General features: G+C 38.3%; 1 protein-coding gene across 9 annotated transcripts in view; it reads left to right on the forward strand.

The window, feature by feature from the left end:
* SPTLC3 (serine palmitoyltransferase long chain base subunit 3) overlaps positions 1-22,640 on the forward strand; it is a 247,582-nt gene that overhangs the window by 111,204 nt on the left and 113,738 nt on the right. For all 9 annotated transcript variants that reach the window (XM_054542014.2, XM_054542016.2, XM_054542021.2 and 6 more), the window contains one exon: positions 1,532-1,717. In XM_054542014.2, coding sequence (XP_054397989.1) covers positions 1,532-1,717 — 186 coding nt within the window. The remainder of the gene's footprint in view (positions 1-1,531; positions 1,718-22,640) is intronic.

The raw sequence follows: 22,640 nt of genomic DNA on the forward strand, positions 1-22,640 counted from the left end.
TAGTACATTAAATATTAGTAGAGATCTGACAATTTTTGTAAATCACTAAAAGTTATGTATTCCAAGTATTCAAAACATTTTTTGTGTGTCATCTCATTAAGAAATGGGAAATCTGCAGATTGATTTATATTTATTGAATGAAATAATAAATGAATGAATAAATATTTATTAAGGACTAAAACAATTAAATATTAATATTAGAAATATGTATTTACTAATCAATTGACCAGATGTTGTTTGAGCTACTCTGTGCAAATCAATTAAACAGTCATCAGAATGGTTTGGTGCTAAAACTCTACTTTCTACTGAAAAGTGAAATAAAACAGAAAATTTTTAAAACTTTTTACTATGAAAAATTTCAGACACACAGTAGAGTAGAAAAAAATAATATAATGAACACCTAGATACTCTCCATCCAGATTCAAGAGTTAACGTTTCTCAAAGTTGCTTTATGTTTTTATGCAATTTTGACAAACCACTTTAAAGAGAACTACAGCTATTATAATGCTTTGCCCCTTAATACTTCAGCATGCCTCTACAAAGATTAAAACATTATGTGATGTAACTAAAAATATCGCTATCTCTCCTAATATAATTAATAATTCTTTAATAAGAATTTAATAAGAATAACAGACTTTAACTGACAAAGATCAAAAAAGACAAAGAAGGACATTACATAATGGTAAAGGGATCAGTGCAACAAGAAGAGCTAACTATCCTAAATATATATGCACCCAATACAGAAGCACCCAGATTAAAGCATAAAGCAAGTTCTTTGAGACCTACAAATATATATGGTCCACATTTGGATTTCCACAGTTGCTCAAAATTTGTCTTTCACCTGGTTTTTCACACAAAAATTAAAGAAAGAAAACAGAATTTGATGAAGGAACACACACTGGATTTACTTGTTTCCCATAAGTCCTCTCTTCCACCCTTCTTTTCTTTTATCAGACTTTTTTTAAAGACCAGGACAGTTGTCCTATAGAAAATTCTACGTTCTGGATTATCTGATTGTTTTCACATAAGGTCGTTTACCATGTTCCTTTAGTCTAGTATTTCTTGTAAAATGGAAGTTAAACATAAGAGCTTGACTAAGTTCAGGTTAAATATTTCATAGGTTTGCTGTGTATTAAATATTACACATAACAAGAGTGTAGAGTGGCTGCTTATTCCAACACTTGTGATATAATTTGATCACCTGGTTAAGGTAACGACCCCAAGTTTGTGATTAGGAAGTAAGCTATGGGGGTCATACTTTAGCAACTTGCAAACACTCTGTTCCTCATTGACTCTTCACCCAATGGTTTGAGTTTCTGTTGAGAACTTTTGCTTGAATCAATTATGTTACTATGGCTTGTAAAATAAAGTTGGCATTTTTTATTACCCTCTTCAACGATCAGTTTCTAATTTATTTACAATCTTAAATATGGCCTTTGGAATTCAAAGGGTTGAAAGTTCACAATTTTAAGTATCATAGTATATATGTAACAGGAGAATGCTAACCTTGGATTTTCTTTTGTGTTTTCAGCAAAATGGGAAGCCACATTTTTATGATAAGCTCATTGTTGAATCATTTGAGGAAGCACCCCTTCATGTTATGGTTTTCACTTACATGGGATATGGAATTGGAACCCTGTTTGGCTATCTCAGAGACTTTTTAAGAAACTGGGGAATAGAAAAATGCAACGCAGCTGTGGAACGAAAAGAACAAAAAGTACGTATGCGCACCTCCCTGGATCTTTGTCAATGCCTACTCCTCTCTAAAGTGTTCTCGGAAGTGGTGATGCAGGTGCAGATCCTAGAAAGCATGAGGTGCTCAGGAACTACTCAGGGCAAATTTCATTCATCTCCACCTCCTAAACTCCATTCCCCATGAGTTTATGGACCTGTTTTTACAAACATCTCATGGGCAACTACTATTTGCCACACACCGAACTAAGGCTTTTCCCATACCTTGTAATATTTAATTTTTGTAACAACCCCATGAGATAGATATTAAACTATAATTTTGAAGATAAAAACATCAAAATATAAAAGCGAGTGCTCCTGGGTGGGACTGTACTTTGGTCTTCTAGTTGTAAGTTGCGTATTATTTATGCTCTATCCTGAAAAGGAAAGTGCATTTGAGTGAACTGGGACATTTTTATTCCATCTAAATCTGATTTCTCACCTTTGACACTATTAATATTTTGAACCAATTCTTTGGGCATTGTAAGAATTTTAACAGCATCTGAAAAATATAGCATTAAACTACAAAGCTAAGGACCCTCATGGAGTCCACTGCACCCTCCACTACCTCTACTGGAACAGGCACTGGTATCCACTGCTGAGAGACCCATAGATGGTTCACATCACAGGACTCTGTGGAGACAATCCCCAGTACCAGCCTGGAGCCAGGTAGACTCGGTGGGTGGCTAGACCCAGAAGTGAGACAACAATCACTGCAGTTCAGCTCACAGGAAGCCACATCCATAGGAAAAGGGGGAGAGTAATTCATCAAGGGAACACCCTGAGGGACAAAAGAATCTGAACAACAGTCTTCAGCCCTAGACTTTCCCAAATGAGAAGGAACCAGAAAACCAACCTTGATAATATGACAAAACAAGGCTCTTCAACACCCCCCGAAATATAATACTAGTTCACCAGCAATGGATCCAAACAAAGAAGAAATCCCTGATTTACCTGAAAAAGAATTCAGGAGGTTATTAAGCTAATCAGGGAGAGGCCAGAGAAAGGCAAAGCCCAATGCAAGAAAATCCAAAAAAATGTTACAAGAAGTGAAGGGAGAAATATTCAAGGAAATAAATGGCTTAAAGTAAAAACAATAAAAAATTCAAGAAACTTTGGACACACTTTTAGGAATGCAAAATGCTCTGGAAAGTCTCAACAATAGAATTGAACTAGTAGAAGAAAGAAATTCAGAGCTTAAAGACAAGGTCTTCAAATTAACCCAATTCAACAAAGACAGAGAAAAAAGAATAAGAAAATATGAACAAAGCCTCCAAGAAGTCTGGGATTATGTTAGACAACCAAACCTAAGAATAATCAATGTTCCTGAGGAAGAAGAGAATTCTAAAAGCTTGGAAAACATATTTGGGGGAATAATCGAGGAAAACTTCCCTGGCCTTGCTAGAGAGCTAGACATGCAAATACAAGAAGCACAAAGATCACCCAGGGAATTCATCACCAAAAGATCTTCACCTAGGCACATTGTCATCAGGTTATCCAAAGGAAACCATTTTAAGAGCTGTAAGACAGAAGCACCAGGTAATTTATAAAGGAAAATCTATCACATTAACAGCAAAACCCTGCAAGCTAAGAAAGAATTGGGGCCCTATCTTCAGCCTCCTCGAACAAAACAATTATCAGCCAAGAATTTTGTATACAGCGAAACTAAGCATCATATATGAAGGAAAGATACAGTCATCTTCAGACAAACAAATGCTGAGATAATTCACATCAAGCCACCACTACAAGAACTGATAAAAGGAGCTCTAAATATTGAAACAAATCCTGGAAAACAGAGCTTCTTTAAAGCATAAATCACATGGGACCTATTAAAAAACACACACACAAGTTAAAAAGCAAAAACAAAAAAGAAAAAAACCCAAAGTACACAGACAACAATGAGCATGACGAATGTAATGATACCTCACATTTCAATACTAACATTGAATGTAAATGGCCTAAATGATCCACTTAAAAGATACAGAACCAGAATGGGTAAGAACTCACCAACCAACTATCTGCTGCCTTCAGGAGACTCACTTAACACATAAGGACTCACATAAACTTAAAGTAAAGGGGTGGAAAAAGGACATGTGTCATGCAAATAGACACCAAAAGAGAGCAGGGGTAGCTATTCTAATATCAGACAACTGTAAAGCAATAGTGGTTAAAAGAAACAAAGAGGGACATTATGTAATGGTAAAAGGCCTTGTCCAACAGGAAAATATCACAGTCCTAAATATATATGCACCTAACACTGGAGATCCTAAATTTATAAAGGAATTACTAACAGACCTAAGAAATGAGGTAGACAGCAACACAATAATAGTGAGGGACTTCAGTACTCCACTGACAGCACTAGACAGGTCATCAAGACAGAAAGTCAACAAAGAAACAATGGATTTAAACTATACCTTGGAACAAATGGACTTAACAGATATATACAGAACATTTCATCCAACAACCGCAGAATATACATTCTATTCAACAGCACATGGAACTTTCTCCAAGATAGACCATAAAACCAGACTCAATAAATTTAGGAAAATTGAAATAATATCAAGCACTCTCTCAGGCCACAGTGGAATAAAACTGGAAATCAACTCCAAAAGGAACCTTGAAAACCATGGAAATTAAATAACCTGCTCCTGAATGAGCACTGGGTCAAAAATGAAATCAACATGGAAATTAAAAAATTCTTCGAAGTGAATGACAATAATGACATAACTTATCAAAACCTAAGGCAGTGCTAAGAGAAAGTTCATAGCCCTAAACTCCTACATCAAAATGTCTGAAAGAGCACAAATAGACACTCTAAGGCCACACCTCAAGGAACTAGAGAAACTTGAACAAACCAAACACAAACCCAGCAGAAGAAAGGAAATAACCAGTGTGGCTGGCAAGATGGCCAAATAGGAACAGCTCTGGTCTGCAGCTCCCAGCAAGATCAATGCAGAAGGCATTTGATTTCTGCATTTCCAACCGAGGTATGGGGCTCATCTCACTGGGACTGGTTAGACGGTTGGTGCAGCCCAGAAGGCAAGCCAAAGTAGGGTGCGGCATTGCCTCATTTGGGAAGCGCAAGGGATTGGGGAACTCCCTCCCCTAGCCAAGGGAAGCTGTGAGGGACTGTGCCACAAGGAACAGTGCATTCTGATCCAGATACTACACTTTTCCCACAGTCTTCGCAACCTGCAGACCAGGAGATTCCCTCAGGTGCCTATACCACCAGGGTCCTGGGTTTCAAGCACAAAATTGGGCAGCTGTTTAGGCAGACACCAAGCTAGCTGCAGTTTGTTTGTTTGTTTGTTTTGTTTTGTTTTCACACCCCAGTGGCACCTGGAACACCAGCGAGACAGAACCATTCACTGCCCTGGAAAGGGGGTTGAAGCCAGGAAACCAAGTGGTCTAATTCAGCGGATCCCACCCCCACGGAGCCCAGCAAGCTAAGATCCACTGGCTTGAAATTCTTGCTGCCAGCACAGCACTCTGAAGTCAACCTGGGACACTCGAGCTCAGTAACAGGAGGGGCATCCACCATTACTGAGGCTTGAGTAGGCTGTTTTCCCCTCACAGTGTAAACAAAGCCGTGGGGAAGTTCAAATTGGGTGGAGTCCACCACAGCTCCTCAAAGCCGCTGTAGCCGGGCTGCCACTCTAGATTCCTCCTCTCTGGGCCTGGCATCTCCAGAAAGAAAGGCAGCAGCCCCAGTCAGGGGTTTATAGATGAAACTCCCATCTCCCTGGGACAGAGCACCTGGGGGAAGGGGCAGCTGTGGGTGCAGCTTCAGCAGACTTAAACGTTCCTGCCTGCTGGCTCTGAAGAGAGCAGCATATCTCCCAGCACAGCGCTCGAGCTCTGCTAAAGGACAGACTGGCTCCTCAAGTGGATCCCTGACCCCCGTGCCTCCTGACTGGGAGACATCACCCAGCAGGGGTTGACAGACACCTCATACAGGAGAGCTCCGGCTGGCATCTGGTGGGTGGCCCTCTGGGATGAAGCTTCCAGAGGAAGGAACAGGCAGAATATTTGCTGTTCTGCAGCCTCCGCTGGTGATACCCAGGCAAACAGGGTCTGGAGTGGACTTCCAGCAAACTCCAGCAGACCTTCAGCAGAGGGGCCTGACTGTTAGAAGGAAAACTAACAAAACAGAAAGGAATAGCATCAACATCAACAAAAAGGACGTCCACACAAAAACCCCATTCGAAGGTCACCAACATAGAAGACTAAAGGTCGATAAATCCATGAAGATGAGGAAAAACCAGCACAAAAAAAGGCTGAAAATCAGAATGTCTCTTCTGCTCCAAAGGATCACAACTCTTCGCCAGCAAGGGAACAAAACTGGATGGCGAATGAGATTGACAAATTGACAGAAGTAGGCTTCAGAAGGTGGGAAATAACAAACTCCTCCAAGCTAAAGAAGCATGTTCTAACCCAATGCAAGGAAGCTAAGAACCTTGAAAAAAGGTTAGAGGAATTGCTAACTAGAATAACCAGTTTAGAGAAGAACATAAATGACCTGATGGAGCTGAAAAACACAGCACAAAAACTTCGTGAAGCATACACAAGTATCAATAGCCAAATTGATCAAGCAGAAGAAAGGATATCAGAGATTGAAGATCAACTTAATGAAATAAAGCATGAAAACAAGATTAGGGAAAAAAGAATAAAAAGGAACGAACAAAGCCTCCAAGAAATATGGGACTATGTGAAAAGACCAAACCTACATTTGATTGAGGTACCTGAAAGTGACAAGGAGAATGGAACCAAGTTGGAAAACACTCTTTAGGATATTATCCAGGAGAAAAATGTTTAACCTGATTTGGTATTTAATGAAAACTTCTGGGTAAAAGAAAGTTAAATTGGGATCTAGACGCTGATGAGTAAATTGTAAGGCAAAGGGTGAATCAAGAGGGAAAAGGAATCTCTAAGAAGAGAGAATATGGTGCAAGATGGTCCAGAGGTTAGAGAAAGCATTGTGCATTCAAGGAACCACGGAATTCCAATGACCGAGTGTTGTGAATGAAAGTGGGAGTATGTGGGGAGAAAGACTGCTGAGAAGCAAGCAGGGGCCAGACTATAATGGGTTTTTTTAATAAGCCATGGACATGTATTATAAGAACAATGGGAAAGTATTGAAGGACTTCAGGCAAAGGAATGCATATTTGTAGACAGAAAGATAATTCTCTCTACCCTATGAGAAATGGGTTGTAGGAAGACAACAGAGAGATCAAAAAAGAAATTAAGAGGCTGATGCAGATACACAGGTTTAGAAAAATCTAGGTGAGATGGTTGGCCTAGGACCAAGGTAGTGACAATAGGGGTGGTGACAAGAGAAAAGGCCAGGAGATGTTTAAGAGGTAGAGTTAGAGATGGTTGATTTGACCTAGGAAAATAGGGAGAAGGACAAATCAAAGACCACATCCAGGTTTATGACAGATAGCAGAAGGTGGTGTCATTCACTGAGATGGGTAATAGAGAAGCAAGATCCAGTTGGAGGGAGAAAGTGGTCAACTCATTTTTTGACAAGTTGAGTTTGAAGAACTGGCAGCTAAACTTAAAGGTCTGGACTTCTGGAAAAAGTCTCAGTGGGATACTGTAACATCTTCAGTTTATCTTCAGCATGTCAACAGGAATCAAAGCCAAGGAAGTAGACAAGATCTTCCAGGGTAAGTTCATGGAGAAAAAAGAGAAAGGATGAAAAGAAAGTGAAGAACTTCAGAAAATTTAATAGATTTCAGAGACAGAGTCCCAATTCAAGATGAAAAGCAAAGGGACAAGAAAAAAAGTTAACAGTAGTTTAGAAAAGAGATTATTTGTGCTTGAACGAGGAAAGAGGCAGATGGAAGGAAAAGGAAATTAATTACAGAGAATATTTAGGAGGTATCAATAAGTCTTGGTGGCTAAGTGTACAGAAGATAAGATAGAAGGAGGAAAATGGGGGAATCTCAAGTTCTAGTCTGGGCAGATACGTGGATAGCAACATTACATCCATTACAATGAAATGGTTCTGTTGGCAAAATGATGGCCACAGACAGCTTTGAGGACATAAAGGTTCTTGAGTTATAAAGGATAAAGACACAGTTAAATCAAGCAGGAGACAACTCAGCATGCTTCCAGAGACGCAGGTTTCTCTGGTCCTAGTAGAGCTGATAATGTAACTGGGAAAATGGGATTTGAAGGGGAATTCTCCTTGGGCATTCTCACAGTGATCTCCATGACCCTACCCCCACCAGCTGCACTGTTCTAGAGGCTCTTATCACCAATCTGCCTGCTCCCCAGGTACAAGTAACTAATGCATAATAAATCAGCACATTTCAGAGCACAGGGACAAAGGCTGAATCAAATGTAAATTTCTCAGCTGTGGCATTTCTTGGAAGGCTTAGGCTTCAGATCTATAATCTATTTTCTAACCTTTCAATGTATTTGCTCTATTAAACCAGCAGGTCTAATCTTCTTGTTTATCTAAAGCAATTTCTTACATTTTATCAGGAAAAAAAAAATACCCATGAAAAGTTGTTTCCTAGAAAGCCTACTCTGAGATGGGGGCCTGAATGCAGGAAGGTTATTGGGGTGTGCTCCTGGGATCAGCACCTGTGAGGCAGAGAAGGAAATGGCATGGTTCAGGAGGAAGGGGAGTTGGAGAGGAAAGAGGGGATGGAGTGAATTGAGATGATGCAGACCCAGCAAAGGCCTCAACGAATCCCCACAAGGAGTTCTGGAGATGAGACGGCCTTTCAAGAGTCATCTGAGCTGAGGGAAGGGGGCTAGATCTTTTGACGCCTGCATTGATAGAAGCTGCCACCAGGGATCTTGGTGGAGGAAGATCCCTTCAGACCCAGGCAATCCTCATGGAGTTGTAAGCCTCCAATGCTCCTAGCAACTAGGGGAATGGATGCATCAGTTCTGAATGATGGGCTATGGACATCAAATGGCAGCCTGCACTTCAACACTTGCCCCTGTTGCTACAAGAACTGCTCGAACCGCCCCACAGGAGAAATGCATTGCACTAAATAAATTAATAATTTACCTTTCTTTACAAAATAAATGGTTTCCATCCTATCTGATCTCTGTGAGGTCCAGAGCAATAGTCAATAGACTCATGTAGATAAATGTGCCTTTCACATGGCATACCTTTTATTATTTGTTCAATTTGAGTCCCGTTAGAGACTTACAGCATTTCAGAGTGACAGGTTCTAATTAACTGCAGTCGCTATCTTTCTGATGGGACTTGATCTCCCCATCTATAGACTGACCCTTTAACTTTTTTTTTTTTTTGAGACGGAGTCTCACTCTGTCACCCAAGCAGAGTAATGCAATCTCGGCTCACTGCAAACCTCCACCACCTGGGCTGAAGTGATCCTCCCACCTCAGCTTCCCGAATGGCTGAGACCACAGGCATGTGCCACCATGCATGGATAATTTTTTATGTTTTTGGTAAAGACAGGGTTTTGCCATGTTACCTAGGCTGGTCTCAAACTCCTGACTTCAAGTGATCCATCCACTTTGGCCTCCCAAAGTGCCACCACACCCAACCCATCCTTAATCTTTTTTTTTTTTTTTTTTTTTTTAAGACGAGTCTCACTCTGTCAAACAGGATGGAGTGCAGTGGTGCAATCTCGGCTCACTGCAACCTCCACCTCCCAGGTTCAAGTGATTCTCCTGCCTCAGCCTCTCGAGTAGCTGGGACTACAGGCGTGCAACACCATGCCTGGCTAATTTTTGTATTTTTAGTACAGAAAGGGTTTCACTATGTTGGCCAGGCTGGTCTTGAACTCCTGACCTCATGATCTGCCCGCCTCAGCCTCCCAAAGTGCTGGGATTACAGGCATGAGCCACTGCACCTGGCCCCCTTTAATCTTTTAATACCATCCCCAGTCCTTTACATCTGATAGTATTCTTGCTTTCTGTAAATAAGCTGTCTGATGCACATTTTGAATTCTCTTGCTCAAAACATGAAACATCCTATTTCCAGTGACACTTCATTCTTTTCAGCAGAAATGAGCATTATTCTATTCTAAAAGCTGGTCCCTGGGAGTGCAGAATACACTGCCCCACATGACAAGCCAGCCATGGGCAAAATGACACCAGAAAAGAGAGTACGTTCATGAAGTGATGATGGAAAATAACAATTATGATTTTTTAAAAGATCATAAGTGAATGTTCTTATATCCACCTTTACTCATTTACTCTTCTTTCCTTTTCTTAATCAAATATAAGAATTTATTAATCCAATTTCACTATTTTCTTTTTCTCTATGATGACTTGTCTCATACAGCCTTCCATTCAAATTAACGTGTTGTCCAAACTTATCTCTATTTAATTTCTCCTTCTTTTTATTTCTAGCTCAAATATTCTGAAATTGGTTCCCAAACATAAAGGCTCTGATCATCCTCTTTATCTGAATCACTTGAGTATTAACTGAGAAGAATAGAAAAATCAAAACCTCCTTCCAAGAGAGCACTAAAAAGCTCAAGTTATACTCCACTAACAATCAGTAGATCTTAACAAAAAGGACAAGATGCAAAGTTAATATTTTGCTTAAATGTGACTCTTTAGTTTTGGGCCAAGAATATCTCTTTGTTTTAATAAAAGACAACTTTAGAGTTGAACCACAAATTCTCAAAAGTCCCTAGATAATTTATTTTTGCAACGATGTAACAGTCCAACTTCGCAAAATCCAGAAGAGAATGTCAGCAAATATAATCAATTAATGTCGAGCATCATCAGAGATTAGAAAATACTTCAAGTGCAGCCAGTTCTACAGGTCCGCATTTTTCAAGTCGCTATGGTCCCAATATCAAACGAGTTCTGCAAAATCCGATATAACATGGCACCAATTGTAATTCTGTGTTCATATGAAATCCAGGTAGTTCCTAGCACCCACACAAGTAAACCACAGACATTTCTGGCCCATCTTCAGAGATTTTTACTCCCACCGAAAACAAAGTGGGTTCAGCAAGCTGTAGCTGTAGAAAATTTTAGGACAAATATCTAAATGTTTGCATAAATTATAAATTGTTATTTTGCATCCACATTTTGCATCCTGATACATTAACAGTATTAGCCCAGAGAAACTTTCTTCTGAAGGATGAGGTCCATTAAGGTCACTGGGTATGAGATACAGTCTTGTCCAAAACAGACAGCCCAGGCACTGGTCTTCCTGTTTGGACCTGCGTAGATCCAAACCCAAAGTTTCATTGGGGTATCTCTGGGAACGTAATATATTAATAAGTATGCAGCTTATGGGATAGAAATATTAGACCAGTGGTTTGCAGACTTGGCTACCCATTGGAATCACTGAGAACCTTTAAAAGATACAAATACCTAGGCTTTTCTCACAGATATCCTGATTTAATTGCTTTGTGATGCAGCCTTGGCAGTGGAGATGGGGCAGAGGGGAGGGCTGGTCAAACAAGCTTCCCAAGTGATTCTCATCCGCGTACAAAATTGCAAATCAGTGTTTTAGGGCAATGCTTCTCAAACTTCATCATGCACACAGATTATCTGGGGATCATGTTAAAATGCAGATTCTGCTTCAATAGTTTTGGGTGGGGCCAAGATTCCATAGCTATAAACAAGCTCCCAGGTGAAGCCAATGCTGCTAGTCTGAGACCACATGTTGATCCTTCTGTAACCAAATCCAGATTCATTCTGCTCATCAAACGACACCCAATAAGTTGAGAGACATAGAGTTGGAGCAAGGAAGGTGACCTTATTTCGAAGACCCAGCAAATCAAGAAGATGGTAAACTAATGTCCCAAAGAACCAACCGTCAATGCAAATTTCAGTCTCTATGTTAAGGGCAGAGGGAAGACAAATGGGCTCTGTTCAAGAGGTGACCAAAGACCATGGACATCTGGGCACCAGCAAGGGTCTGTGGAGGTTTGGAGCTTTTTGGACTTGACCAGGTCACAATGCTCCTATAAATCTTTAACAAAACATAGTTGTTTACATATCTTCCCTTTAATCCCAGAGCTAATTTCAAAACACTACATGATTGCTGTTTTTATGTTTTATTTCAGTACTCTAAAATTATCCTAGCCTATGTGCAGGAATGGGTAAAGTCTGCTTAAACAAAAATGGAATTTGCTGTGTTAGTTCTTTCGCTGTTTCACTGTTACATCGCTAGTATCGCCTGAGAGCTTACTAGAACTCTCAGACCCAGCCCAGCATCTTTAGTTCATCATGATCCTCAGGTGATACAGATATACATTAAAGTTTAAGAAGCACTGCTATTCTAAAGGTTCTCAATTTGAAATTCAGCTACCACCTGCCTTCAGGTGCAGGCAGCACCATCCCTTGAAACCTCCAAGTGTCTATCCCCTTTCACATGGACAGCTATCCTACTATCCCTTACAGGAAAGATGGTCTCAGCCTATCTGTACTTTATTATGGTAGACTTTGGCAATTAACGGTTACAGATCAACAGCTGATAATACCAAATCAATGCTTTACAAGCTTGGCTGCACGTTGTAGCTGTTCTGCCCCACACATTCATCATTACTAGCTTTCTGTCTCCAGTACTGCCTCCAATGTCTCTTTTACCACCCCCACAAACTCCACCCTTGGAGCCCACAGTCCCTTGATTTTAAGATCTTTTCATTCTCCTGTTATATCTCAGGTTCTCTTTCCCTTTCTTCTATCCATCTTAAATTCCATGGGCTTTGAAACGACCTCATCTTGATACCCACCCCCATGCTGACTGGTCGCCCTTCAAATTCAGCACCACTAGCCTCAAGATAGCCCTTGGTGCTGCCTGCCAATCACACTGTTACTTGGGGCCTCTAGTCACTGACTGTTCTAAATGGCAACTTTGTACTTTCCCCTTTCCCCTCAAACATGCAACATTTCTTGTACCTCCTGACTTTCAGCTAATAATCTTGCTTCTATCAACTACAGAAAAAAAATAAGCTTTTAAAGAATTAAAATTACTTTTATTTAGCAGTCTTCCTGAGGACTGTAGACTGAAGCCTAGAGCCTCAGAGTAGCCCTTTAGACAAGTCCTATCAGACTGCTCCAATGCAGCATTTCAGTTCACAGTTTATATACAAGTAGTAAAGATTCAGTATACACAAAATCACATCTAAGTTTGGGTGCAAGAGTACATCTGATTATAGTTTACAGAAGCATAACCACTAACCCCATCAGACATTATCTTATGTGTAGGAGAAGGCAAGAGCTAAAGTTATTTATTTATTTATTTATTTATTTATTTATCTGGGGGATTGTCCCACTTTATTTATTTTTTAATTTTTTTTTATTTGTATGAATTTAAGGGGTAAGAATGCAGTTTTGTTACATAGATATATTGTGTAGTGGTAAAGTATGGGCTTTTTGTATTATCACCTGAATAATGTGCATTGTACCCATTAAGTAATTTCTCATTCCCCTACCTCCTCCCACACTCCCACCCTTCCAACTCTCCAGTGTCTCTTATTTTACTCTCTACATCCATGTGTGTGCATTATTTAGCTCCCACTTAGAAGTGAGAACATGTAGTATTTGACTTTCTGTGTCTGAGTTGTTTCACTTAAGATAACAGCCTACAATTGCATCCCTGTTGCTGCAAAAGACATGATTTCATTCTTTTTTGTGGCTGAATAGTATTCCATTGTGTGTGTGTGTGTTTATGCACACACCACATTTGCTTTATCCAATCATCTGTTGATGGACTGTTAGGTTGATTTCACATCTTTGCTGTTTTCAACGGTGCTACAATAAATACACATCTTTCTGATATAATAATTCCTTTTCCTTTGAGTAAATACCCAGTAGTGGGATTGCTGGATCAAATGGTAATTCTATTTTTAGTTCTTTGAGAAATCTCCATACTGTTTTCCATAGAAGTTGTACTAATTTAATTCCCACCAACAGTGTATAAGCATCCTTTTTTCTCCGCAATCTTGCCAACATCTGTTATTGTTTTGGCTTTTTAATAATAGACATTCTGAAGTAATTTATCTTTTGAGGAATACAGTGACTCAGGGAAGAGACATGGGCGGCCATATGCTCTACCTTGTTTTGTCTTCGAAGCACCTTTCTAGAAAGCTGCATATCATCACAGAGTCAGGGGCCTTGTGAAATTATGCAGGCAAGCAGAAATGAGGAAAAAACAGCTTCTAACATTTGTTACTTTGTCTCACACTTCCTATTTCATTGAGAAAATAGAAAAAGGTCAGCACATCCACTCGCCCCCTCCACCACCTACCTGCTAGGTGCTCATATACTTGGCCTTCCACCTGCCACCATGGGGTGACATCCAAAACTGTGGGTTGAGTTTCCCCTCCAAACCTGTTCTTTTCACAATCTCCAGGTAAGTAAATGGCAGCTCCACCAGTCCAGGTGCTCTGGAAAAAACCTCTGAGTCATCTTTGACTCAGCTCTTTCCTTTGTACCCAAAGTCAAATCTGTAGGCCAATACTGTCAGTTCTATGTTCCAAATACACTGTATTTGTTATCAGAATACTTCTTACCATCCCTGCTGCTACAAGCTTTGTCCAAACCACCATGTCCTCTTACCTGAGATGTACCCTGCTTCCACCCTTGAACCCAACAGTCTCTTCTCCACTAACAAGCAATGTGATGTTTAAAATCCTAAGTCAGGTCACAGCACATGTCTGGCCAGAACCCTTTAACATCTTCCCATCTCCTTCCAAGCAGGCTGCAGAAGGCAGCCTCTCTTACGTCTCTAAATTCATCCCTTCTCCTCCTCTTCACTCCCAAGCACTGCTTCGGACACTAGGACCTCCTTGCTCTTCTTCAGGCACTACCCACACGTGCCTGCCTCAGGTAATTTCCACTTACCTAGCCCTCTGCCTGGAATGGCCCTCCCTAGGGTATCCGCATATCTCACTCTTTGACTCAGCTATCACCAAGAAACCAATAGCTTTAAATGCAGCCAGAATCACTGGCCAGCACAATCCCCCATCTCCCCCACCAGGCTTGGATCTAAATATCTTCTGGCTAAAAAGCAAGAAGGGGCGAAAGTTGTCCACAATTTTATCTGGCAGAGCATGTGCCATAGGCTAAGAAGGCAACCCCAAAATACCAAAGGCCGAGAAATATTTTGCTAAATAAGATCACTGGTAAAATCAGATCATAGTCTCCCACAGTGAATACTCAAGACAGACCAACATCTTTTTGTAGATATATATGTACAAGATATATATTTTATTTGTATAATACAGAAACATATATATTTACACACACACATATTACTTGCACAAAGCCAATATGTGAATGAGCAGGTTAAGACAAGCCCGAATGAAAAGCCACTTCTTAAACTAATGTTTTCTTCTTTTTCCTTTTTATTATGGAATTAGTGCACAAAAGCAAGCATTGTTTTAACTTTGTGCGTGCATTTTTTCTGTCTCTTCTGTGCACTTAACTACACTTACGTTCGTGTGTACTTACTCCGTCCTTTATGGGATCACATCATACATCTTGTGTGACTTGTTTTTTTCCCTGTCTTTGAAGATATTTATATGCCAATACAGAACTGCTTCATTCCTTTTAATAGCTGCATGATATTCCATAACATTCCACGATACTCCATATATGGATATACCATAATATACTTATTCCCAGTTTTATTTTAATAAATAATTTGTCCATGATCAGTATATGCATTTATTCTAGGATAATTCCTAGAAGTGGCTTTCTGAGTCCAAGGCATGCACATTTTAACTTCTGAGACGTACTGCCAATTTGCCTTTCAGAAATGCTTGCCTAGATTGACTCCAGTGAACAGTATCTAACAATGCTTGCTTCCTTGCCAGCACTTGGTAGGTTGATGATTATCAACATTTAAAAATTGTTTTGCTAATCTGATGTGTGAACATTATTTATTTTTGTCTTAATTTGCATTTTCCTGATTAATAGTATGACTGCACTTCTTTAAATATACTTTTTAGTTATTTACACTTAACTCTTCTTAGACTGGCAGTTCCTATCCTTTGCTCATAATTTTTTTATTATTATTATTATTATTACTATTATTATTATACTTTAGGCTCTATAGTACATGCGCGCAACGTGCAGGTAAGTTACATATGTATACATGTGCCATGCTGGTGCGCTGCACCCACCAACTCGTCATCTAGCATTAGGTATATCTCCCAATGCTATCCCTCCCCCGTCCCCCCACCTCACAACAGTCCCCGAAGTGTGATGTTCCCCTTCCTGTGTCCATGTGTTCTCATTGTTCAATTCCCACCTATGAGTGAGAACATGCGGTGTTTGGTTTTTTGTTCTTGCGATAGTTTACTGAGAATGATGATTTCCAATTTCATCCATGTCCCTACAAAGGACGTGAACTCATCATTTTTTATGGCTGCATAGTATTCCATGGTGTATATGTGCCATAATTTTATTAAACTTTTTGAAAATTGATTTAGAGGAACTCTTCCTATGTGTTCTTATATCAATAATTTTTCCATTAAATGTATTTTAAATATTTCTCCAATTCCGTTTCTTGGCTCTTAGCTTTATTTGCATTATATTTAGCCGCACATAAATGTTTTAAGTCATACATAGGAAACATTTATGTTTTCATTGTTGTTATTAGTTTTGATGTTAGTTTTCTTTTTTTCTCTTTGGGAAGGGGTGTTAGTCGTGTTTATAAAATGTTCCTATAGTTTCATTCAGAACTTTTGTGATTTGGGGTGTCTATTTTAAACATTTGGTCCATAAATCTATTCATCCATCTAGTTTATTTCTATGTGCTGTGTGAGGTAAAGGACTATTTTTTAATTTTTTTTTTTTTTTTTTTTTTTTTGAGACAGGCTGGAGTGCAGGCTGGAGTCTCCCAGGCTGGAGTGCAGTGGCGTGGTGTCAGCTCACTGCAAACCTTCTCCCCCTGGGTTCAAGTGATTCTGGTGCCTCAGCCACCAGAGTAGCTGGGATTACAGGTGCCCGCCACCACACCCACTTAATTTTTGTATGTTTAGTAGAGACGGAGTTTTCTCCATGTTGACCAGGCTGGTTTTGAACTCCTGGCCTCAAGTGATCCACCCACCTCGGCCTCCCAAAATGCTGGGATTACAGGCATGAGCCACCGCACTTGATAAATTTTTTTAAAAGATATTTCTGATAATTTCCCCAATATCATTAATTAAATAGTTCTTTTCTTTTCTTTTTCTTTTTCTTCTTTTTTTTGATGTAGTCTTGCTCTTTCGCCCAGGCTGGAGTGCAGTGGTGCGATTTTGGCTCACTGCAACCTCTGCCTTCTGGGTTCAAGTGATTCTCCTGCCTCAGCCTTCCGAGTAGCTGGGATTACAGGCATGAGCCACCGCACCTGGCCAATTTTTTTTAAATGATATTTCTAATAATTTCCCCAATATCATTAATTAAATCATTCTTTTTTTTTCTTTTTCCTTTTCTTTTTTTTTTTTTTTTAGACAGAGTCTTGCTCTGTCACCCAGGCTGGAGTACAGTTGCGCGATCTTGTCTCCTAGGTTGGAACGATTCTCCTGCCTCAACCCCGAGTAGCTGAAATTACAGGCATGCGCGCCACCGCGCCCAGCTAATTTTTGTATTTTAGTACAGACGAGATTTCACCGTCTTGGCCAGGCTAGTCTCAACCTCCTGACGTCAAGCGATCTGCCTGTCTCAGCCTCTCCAAGTGCTGGGATTACAGGCCAGGCGTGAGCCACAGAGCACTGCTAAATAGTTCATTTTTAACTCAGTTATATGAAATGTTGACCTGTTTTCCTATTATTTGGGTAACTCTACAAGTTTTTAGATAATTCTTTAAGATTTGCTTTCTGTGTATACTTTAGAATTAGCTTGTGAGGTATAGAATTTGGAAAAAACTGGCCATTTTCATTAAATCTATAGGTTATCTTTGGAAAATTTGATGTCTTCATAGCAGTCTTCCTGTTCAGAAATCTGTCTCTCCATTTCTTTACATATTTCTTATGTTCTTTAGTAACAATTTATAATTTTCTTTATAAAAGTCTTACCATTTTCTCTTACCGGACACAATTTTTTAATCATGACATAATTTGAATATTATCTTTTTCCCATACCATTTTCCAGTTAGCTATTGATAACACATAGCAAAGCAATTGTTATTTTTATATTCTAACCTCAAATGCTACCACCTTAATAAATTCACTCCTTCACAGTGTCTCAGATAGTTGCATTGGAATTTCTTGGAATTTTTCATGGGTGACATGAAAAACTGTACATATATTATCTTTGGGGTTTGTTATTACAATAAACTTATTAATTGTCATATTTAACTCCTCTAAACTTACTTTTTTCTCTACTGAACTTTTTTAAATAAATGTATGTTAATGCCTTTCACAGTGATTGTAAATTTGTTAAGGTTTTTTTTTTTTTTCCTAAAGTATTTCTGTGTAACTATCAGATACATAAAAGTCCTTGGCTCTGATAGTTCTTGGTGGATTTTTCCTTTTATTATGCTTTTTACCTTATATTCTAGTTTACCTTCTATTATTATTTATGTACCTTTTTTTCTTCAATAGCCATCTCTTTCTTTTATCTTCAGCATTTCCAGAAAATGTATGTCTCTTATAAGCAACAAATAGATTGAAATACAAAAAAAGTTGTATTTTAATAATGTATTCTATTAACACTTATTTAAACCATATGAAATTGCTGTTTTGATAGGTTAAAAATAGTCAAACATTGGCAATTCCATATGGTTAAACCTATTATAATACTGATTCCTGCCATATTTATGTTTTACATTCATGTCTTCTTTTGTTTTTATTTTTTATTTTAAACACTTTTCCTTTTATTCTTAGTACAGTTGTTTTTCTTTTAACATATATGCATTTTTTACTTCTCCTTTTTAAAAAACTTCAAGCTTTTTAAGAATTCTAAATATTTATAGTATACAATATGATGCTTTGATATACATATACATTGTGAAATAATTATAACTATCAAGCTAATAACATATCCATCATTTCACATAGTTACTTTTTTCTTCCTTTTTTTGGTGAGAACATTTAAGATCCACTTTCTTATTAAAGTATACAGTATATTATTAACTATAGTCACCATGCTGTACATTAGATCTCCAGAACTTATTCATACTACATAATTGAAACGTTGTACCCTTTGACCAGTATCCCCCTATTTTCACCATGCCCCCAGGCCTGGCAACCACCATTCTACTCTCTCCTCCTATGATTTCAATGTTTTTAGATTTCACACGTAAGTGAGATCATATGGTATTTGTCTATCTTATTGCCCTTAGTATAAAGTCCTCCAGGTGCATCCACGTTGTTGCAAATGTCCTTCTCTTTTAAGCCTGAAGAGTATTCCATTGTGTATATATACCATATTTCTTTATCCATTCATCTATGATGGATACTTGGGTTGTTTACATATCTTGTCTATTGTGAGTAATGCTGCAATAAACACCGGAGTGCAAATATCTCTTGGAGATAGTGATGTCATTTACTTTGGATATACACCGAGAAGTGAGATTGCTAGATCATATGGTAGTTCCATTTTTAAATTTTTTTGGAACGTCCATATTGTTTTTCATAACAGCTTCATCAATTTACCTTCCCACCATCAGTGAACAAGAGTTCTCTTTTCTCCACATCCTTGCCAACACTTGTTATCTGTTGTCTTTTTAATAATATCCATTCTCACAGATAAGAGGTGATTTCTCATTGTGGTTTTCATTTGCATTTCCCTGATGATTTGTGACGCTGACCTATTTTTAATATACCTGTTGGTCATTTGTATGTCTTTTTTGAGAAATATCTGTTTGGGTCTCTTGACCATTTTTTAATCAAGTTTTTGTTTGTTTCTTTGTTTGTTTTGCTACCGAATTGTTTGGATTCCTTATGTATTCTGGGTAATAACACCTTATAAGATATATGGTTTGCAAATATTTTCTCCCATTCTGTAGGTTGCCTCTTCCCTCTGTTTATTATTTCCTTTGTTGTGCAGAAGCTCTGTAGTTTGATGCAGTTCAATTTTTTGTTTTTTTTTTTTTTTTGGTTTTGTTTTTGTTGCCTGTGTTTTGAGATCATAGCAAAAAATTCACTGCCCAGATCAATGTCAAGATTTTTCCCTAAGTTTCTTTCTAATAGTGTTACAGTTTCAGGTCTTACATTTAAGTATTTAATCCATTTTGAGTGCATTTTTGTATATAGTATGAGAAAAGAATCCAATTTCATTATTCTGCATATGTATATCCAATTTTTCTAACATTATGTATTGAAAAGACTCTCCTTTCCCCATTGTGTGTTTTTGGCTCCTTTGTTGAAGATCTACAACTGCAAATGCATGAATTTATTCCTGGGCTCTCTATTCTGTTCCATTGGCCTATGTGTCTGTTTCTATGCCGGTACCATGCTGTTTTGATTACTGTATCTTTGTAGTATATTTCAAAATCAGGTAGTGCATTCTCAATTATTACAGAAAATGCCTGTGGGTGTTAACCTTATGACTCCTTGCATATACTGAAAAATGTGTGTATTTGTTTTTATTTGGTTGCTGACTTGGAAGAGCACAGAATTTTAAGTTCAAGTTTTAAACAATCTGATTATTTTCTTCTATGAAGTGTGAAACTTTATTTGCTTTAATAAGTACCTGATGAACTCTTTATATCTTAAAATTCAAATCTTTCCTCATCTCTAGAAATTTCTCCCTTCTCTTCCTTCTTACACTTTGCCTTCTTTCCCTCCTCCTTCTCTTCCTTTCCTCCTTAATCTCCTTCTTTCAATTTTGCCATGTCTATTAGAGAGATGTTTGTTCTTCTGAATCTGCCCTATATATATATCTCTTGACTTTTCCTTTATATTTTCTTTTCTTTGTCCTTTTCACTGTCTTATGAAAAAAATCATCAGTATAATATTCTAGCTTATTAATTTGCCTTTTTGTCATGGTCATTATTTTTTGAACTGTTTATCCTTTAAATGGGTGCATTGTTCTGTTATGTTTCTATAAAAATGTCACTTCTACATATATATATATATATATATATATACTCATGTTCACCTATCTTGAGTGACTATAGAAGTGGAACAGGGTGAGTTTCCAGGGCCAGTAGATTGTCTTCTTGTTATGTGGGCTCTGCATTTCTCTACATTGGGGCTTTGCTTTTCCCTCTTCTTCCTGTTGCCCACCACAAAGCTTTGTCCTGTGGCCAATATTATCACTTCTTATTTATTAGCCCAATAGAAAGAGGATGAAGGGATCTACCCTCACCTTGAATGTCAGCTTGTTATGGCTCTTCACTCTCAACTTGAAGCTGCCTTTATTAGCTTACATCCATGCCAGTCTTCTCTGCAAATATTTGGACCCATGGTTTCCTGTGGTTTAATTTCCCCAGTGATCAGATCTTACTTATGTCTGTCTTTGTGATTCTTCTGCATTTCTGATTCTTTGATGACACTCTTGATGGTCTTTCTAGGCATTTACAACTTTATTTTGTTTCCTAAATATCTTTTTTTTATGGTTTTTCCATGGAACTTTTAGAAGAGTGGTAGGATTCATATAAGTACTGAGTCTGCCATCTTTATTCAATATCTCTATCTAATTCTTTAAGAATAAAATTTAAATTTAGCCATCTTTAAGATAGGTTCTGATACTTCGAAGAACTACTGTAAATACTGTTACCCTTATCAACAAAAAGGAAAATATAAGCATATTTTGTTATTATCCCAAGTTCTGCCTTAGAAACATCTGGCTCTCAAAAGGACTATTATGTAAAATACAGTATTCGGTGAGAACTGAAGTGTCAATGTAGATGCAAATGAATAACTTTGTGTTTGATAAAGATTCTTTCTCACTCTACGAGAGATATGCTTCCAAATTTGGTAATAGTTTTAACAATGAGCTATGGATATGCTCTATCCACTTTCATATAAGCATCAAGCCTTGTAGCAGGGTTTATTGGAAAGAGCATGGTTTGGGAACTGGAAATATTCATAATTCCCATTTTGTCCAATCTAGTTTTCTGACTTTCCATCAACTTATCCATAAAAGTTTGATAGAAATATCTATAACACTTGGAAAATTATAAATTATCATAGAAATATAAAGATTGAAAAATAAAGATTATGATATTGCAGAAGAAACAATGCTATTTTTGTGGGTCTTTTTAGGTTTAACTCACTTCTTTCAACACTCCATTCTCCAAAATGATTGTGTCCTTATGGCCTGGTATTTTCTATCATATCTAGCCATTTGTATCAGAAAGCAAAATAAAGATGGTAAGCCAAATGACGAATTAAGTCTATAGATAAATAAAGATATATCCTATTGCAATGCTTTTGTTTTTGAAATATCAAGTCCAGCTTCATTTTCTGGTTCAGTTAAAATGCTGTGGGAAGCTTCTCTGGGACTAGAGGACATTGACCTTTGGAAGGCGTTGGCTGCTCCTGAAGAAAGCTCCTGGCTGTTTAAAGGAATGGGGTGGAGTGGAAATACACTCAGACAGGAAACCTCGCAGGTGGGGAGAAGAAGAGGGCCATGCCCAAAAGCAAGTCAGTTCATTCACTGATCAGATCTTTAATTCTAAGTAGGTCTCCAAACTCAATTGGCCCTCTCAGAAACATGTAGGTTACTGATCTTGTGTATCAGATCTGGGTTAATGTTTATGTCATGCACAAAGAAATAACTCTGAGTACTTTGAAAAAAAAAAAAAAAACTAGCCCTTCCTTTTTGCAGGGGAGTTGCAAGTACTTAATTTACACAATTTCTATTTAGCATGAAGATTATTCCCTAGAAGGAAGTCTTTTCTGACCCCACAGAATATATTAGAATCCCTGTATCTTGCCCTCAAAGTATTTATCTCAGTGAAGAGCCAGCTGTCCATTTCTACATAGGTACAAATTCTGAATCCCTGAGTCAGGAGGCAGAGAGGTTAGACAGGATGAAGTATTTTCTGACCTTCTCTTAGGTGGCCATGA

The sequence above is a fragment of the Pongo abelii genome, chromosome 21 (assembly GCF_028885655.2).
Source record: "Pongo abelii isolate AG06213 chromosome 21, NHGRI_mPonAbe1-v2.0_pri, whole genome shotgun sequence".
Lineage (NCBI taxonomy): Eukaryota > Metazoa > Chordata > Mammalia > Primates > Hominidae > Pongo > Pongo abelii.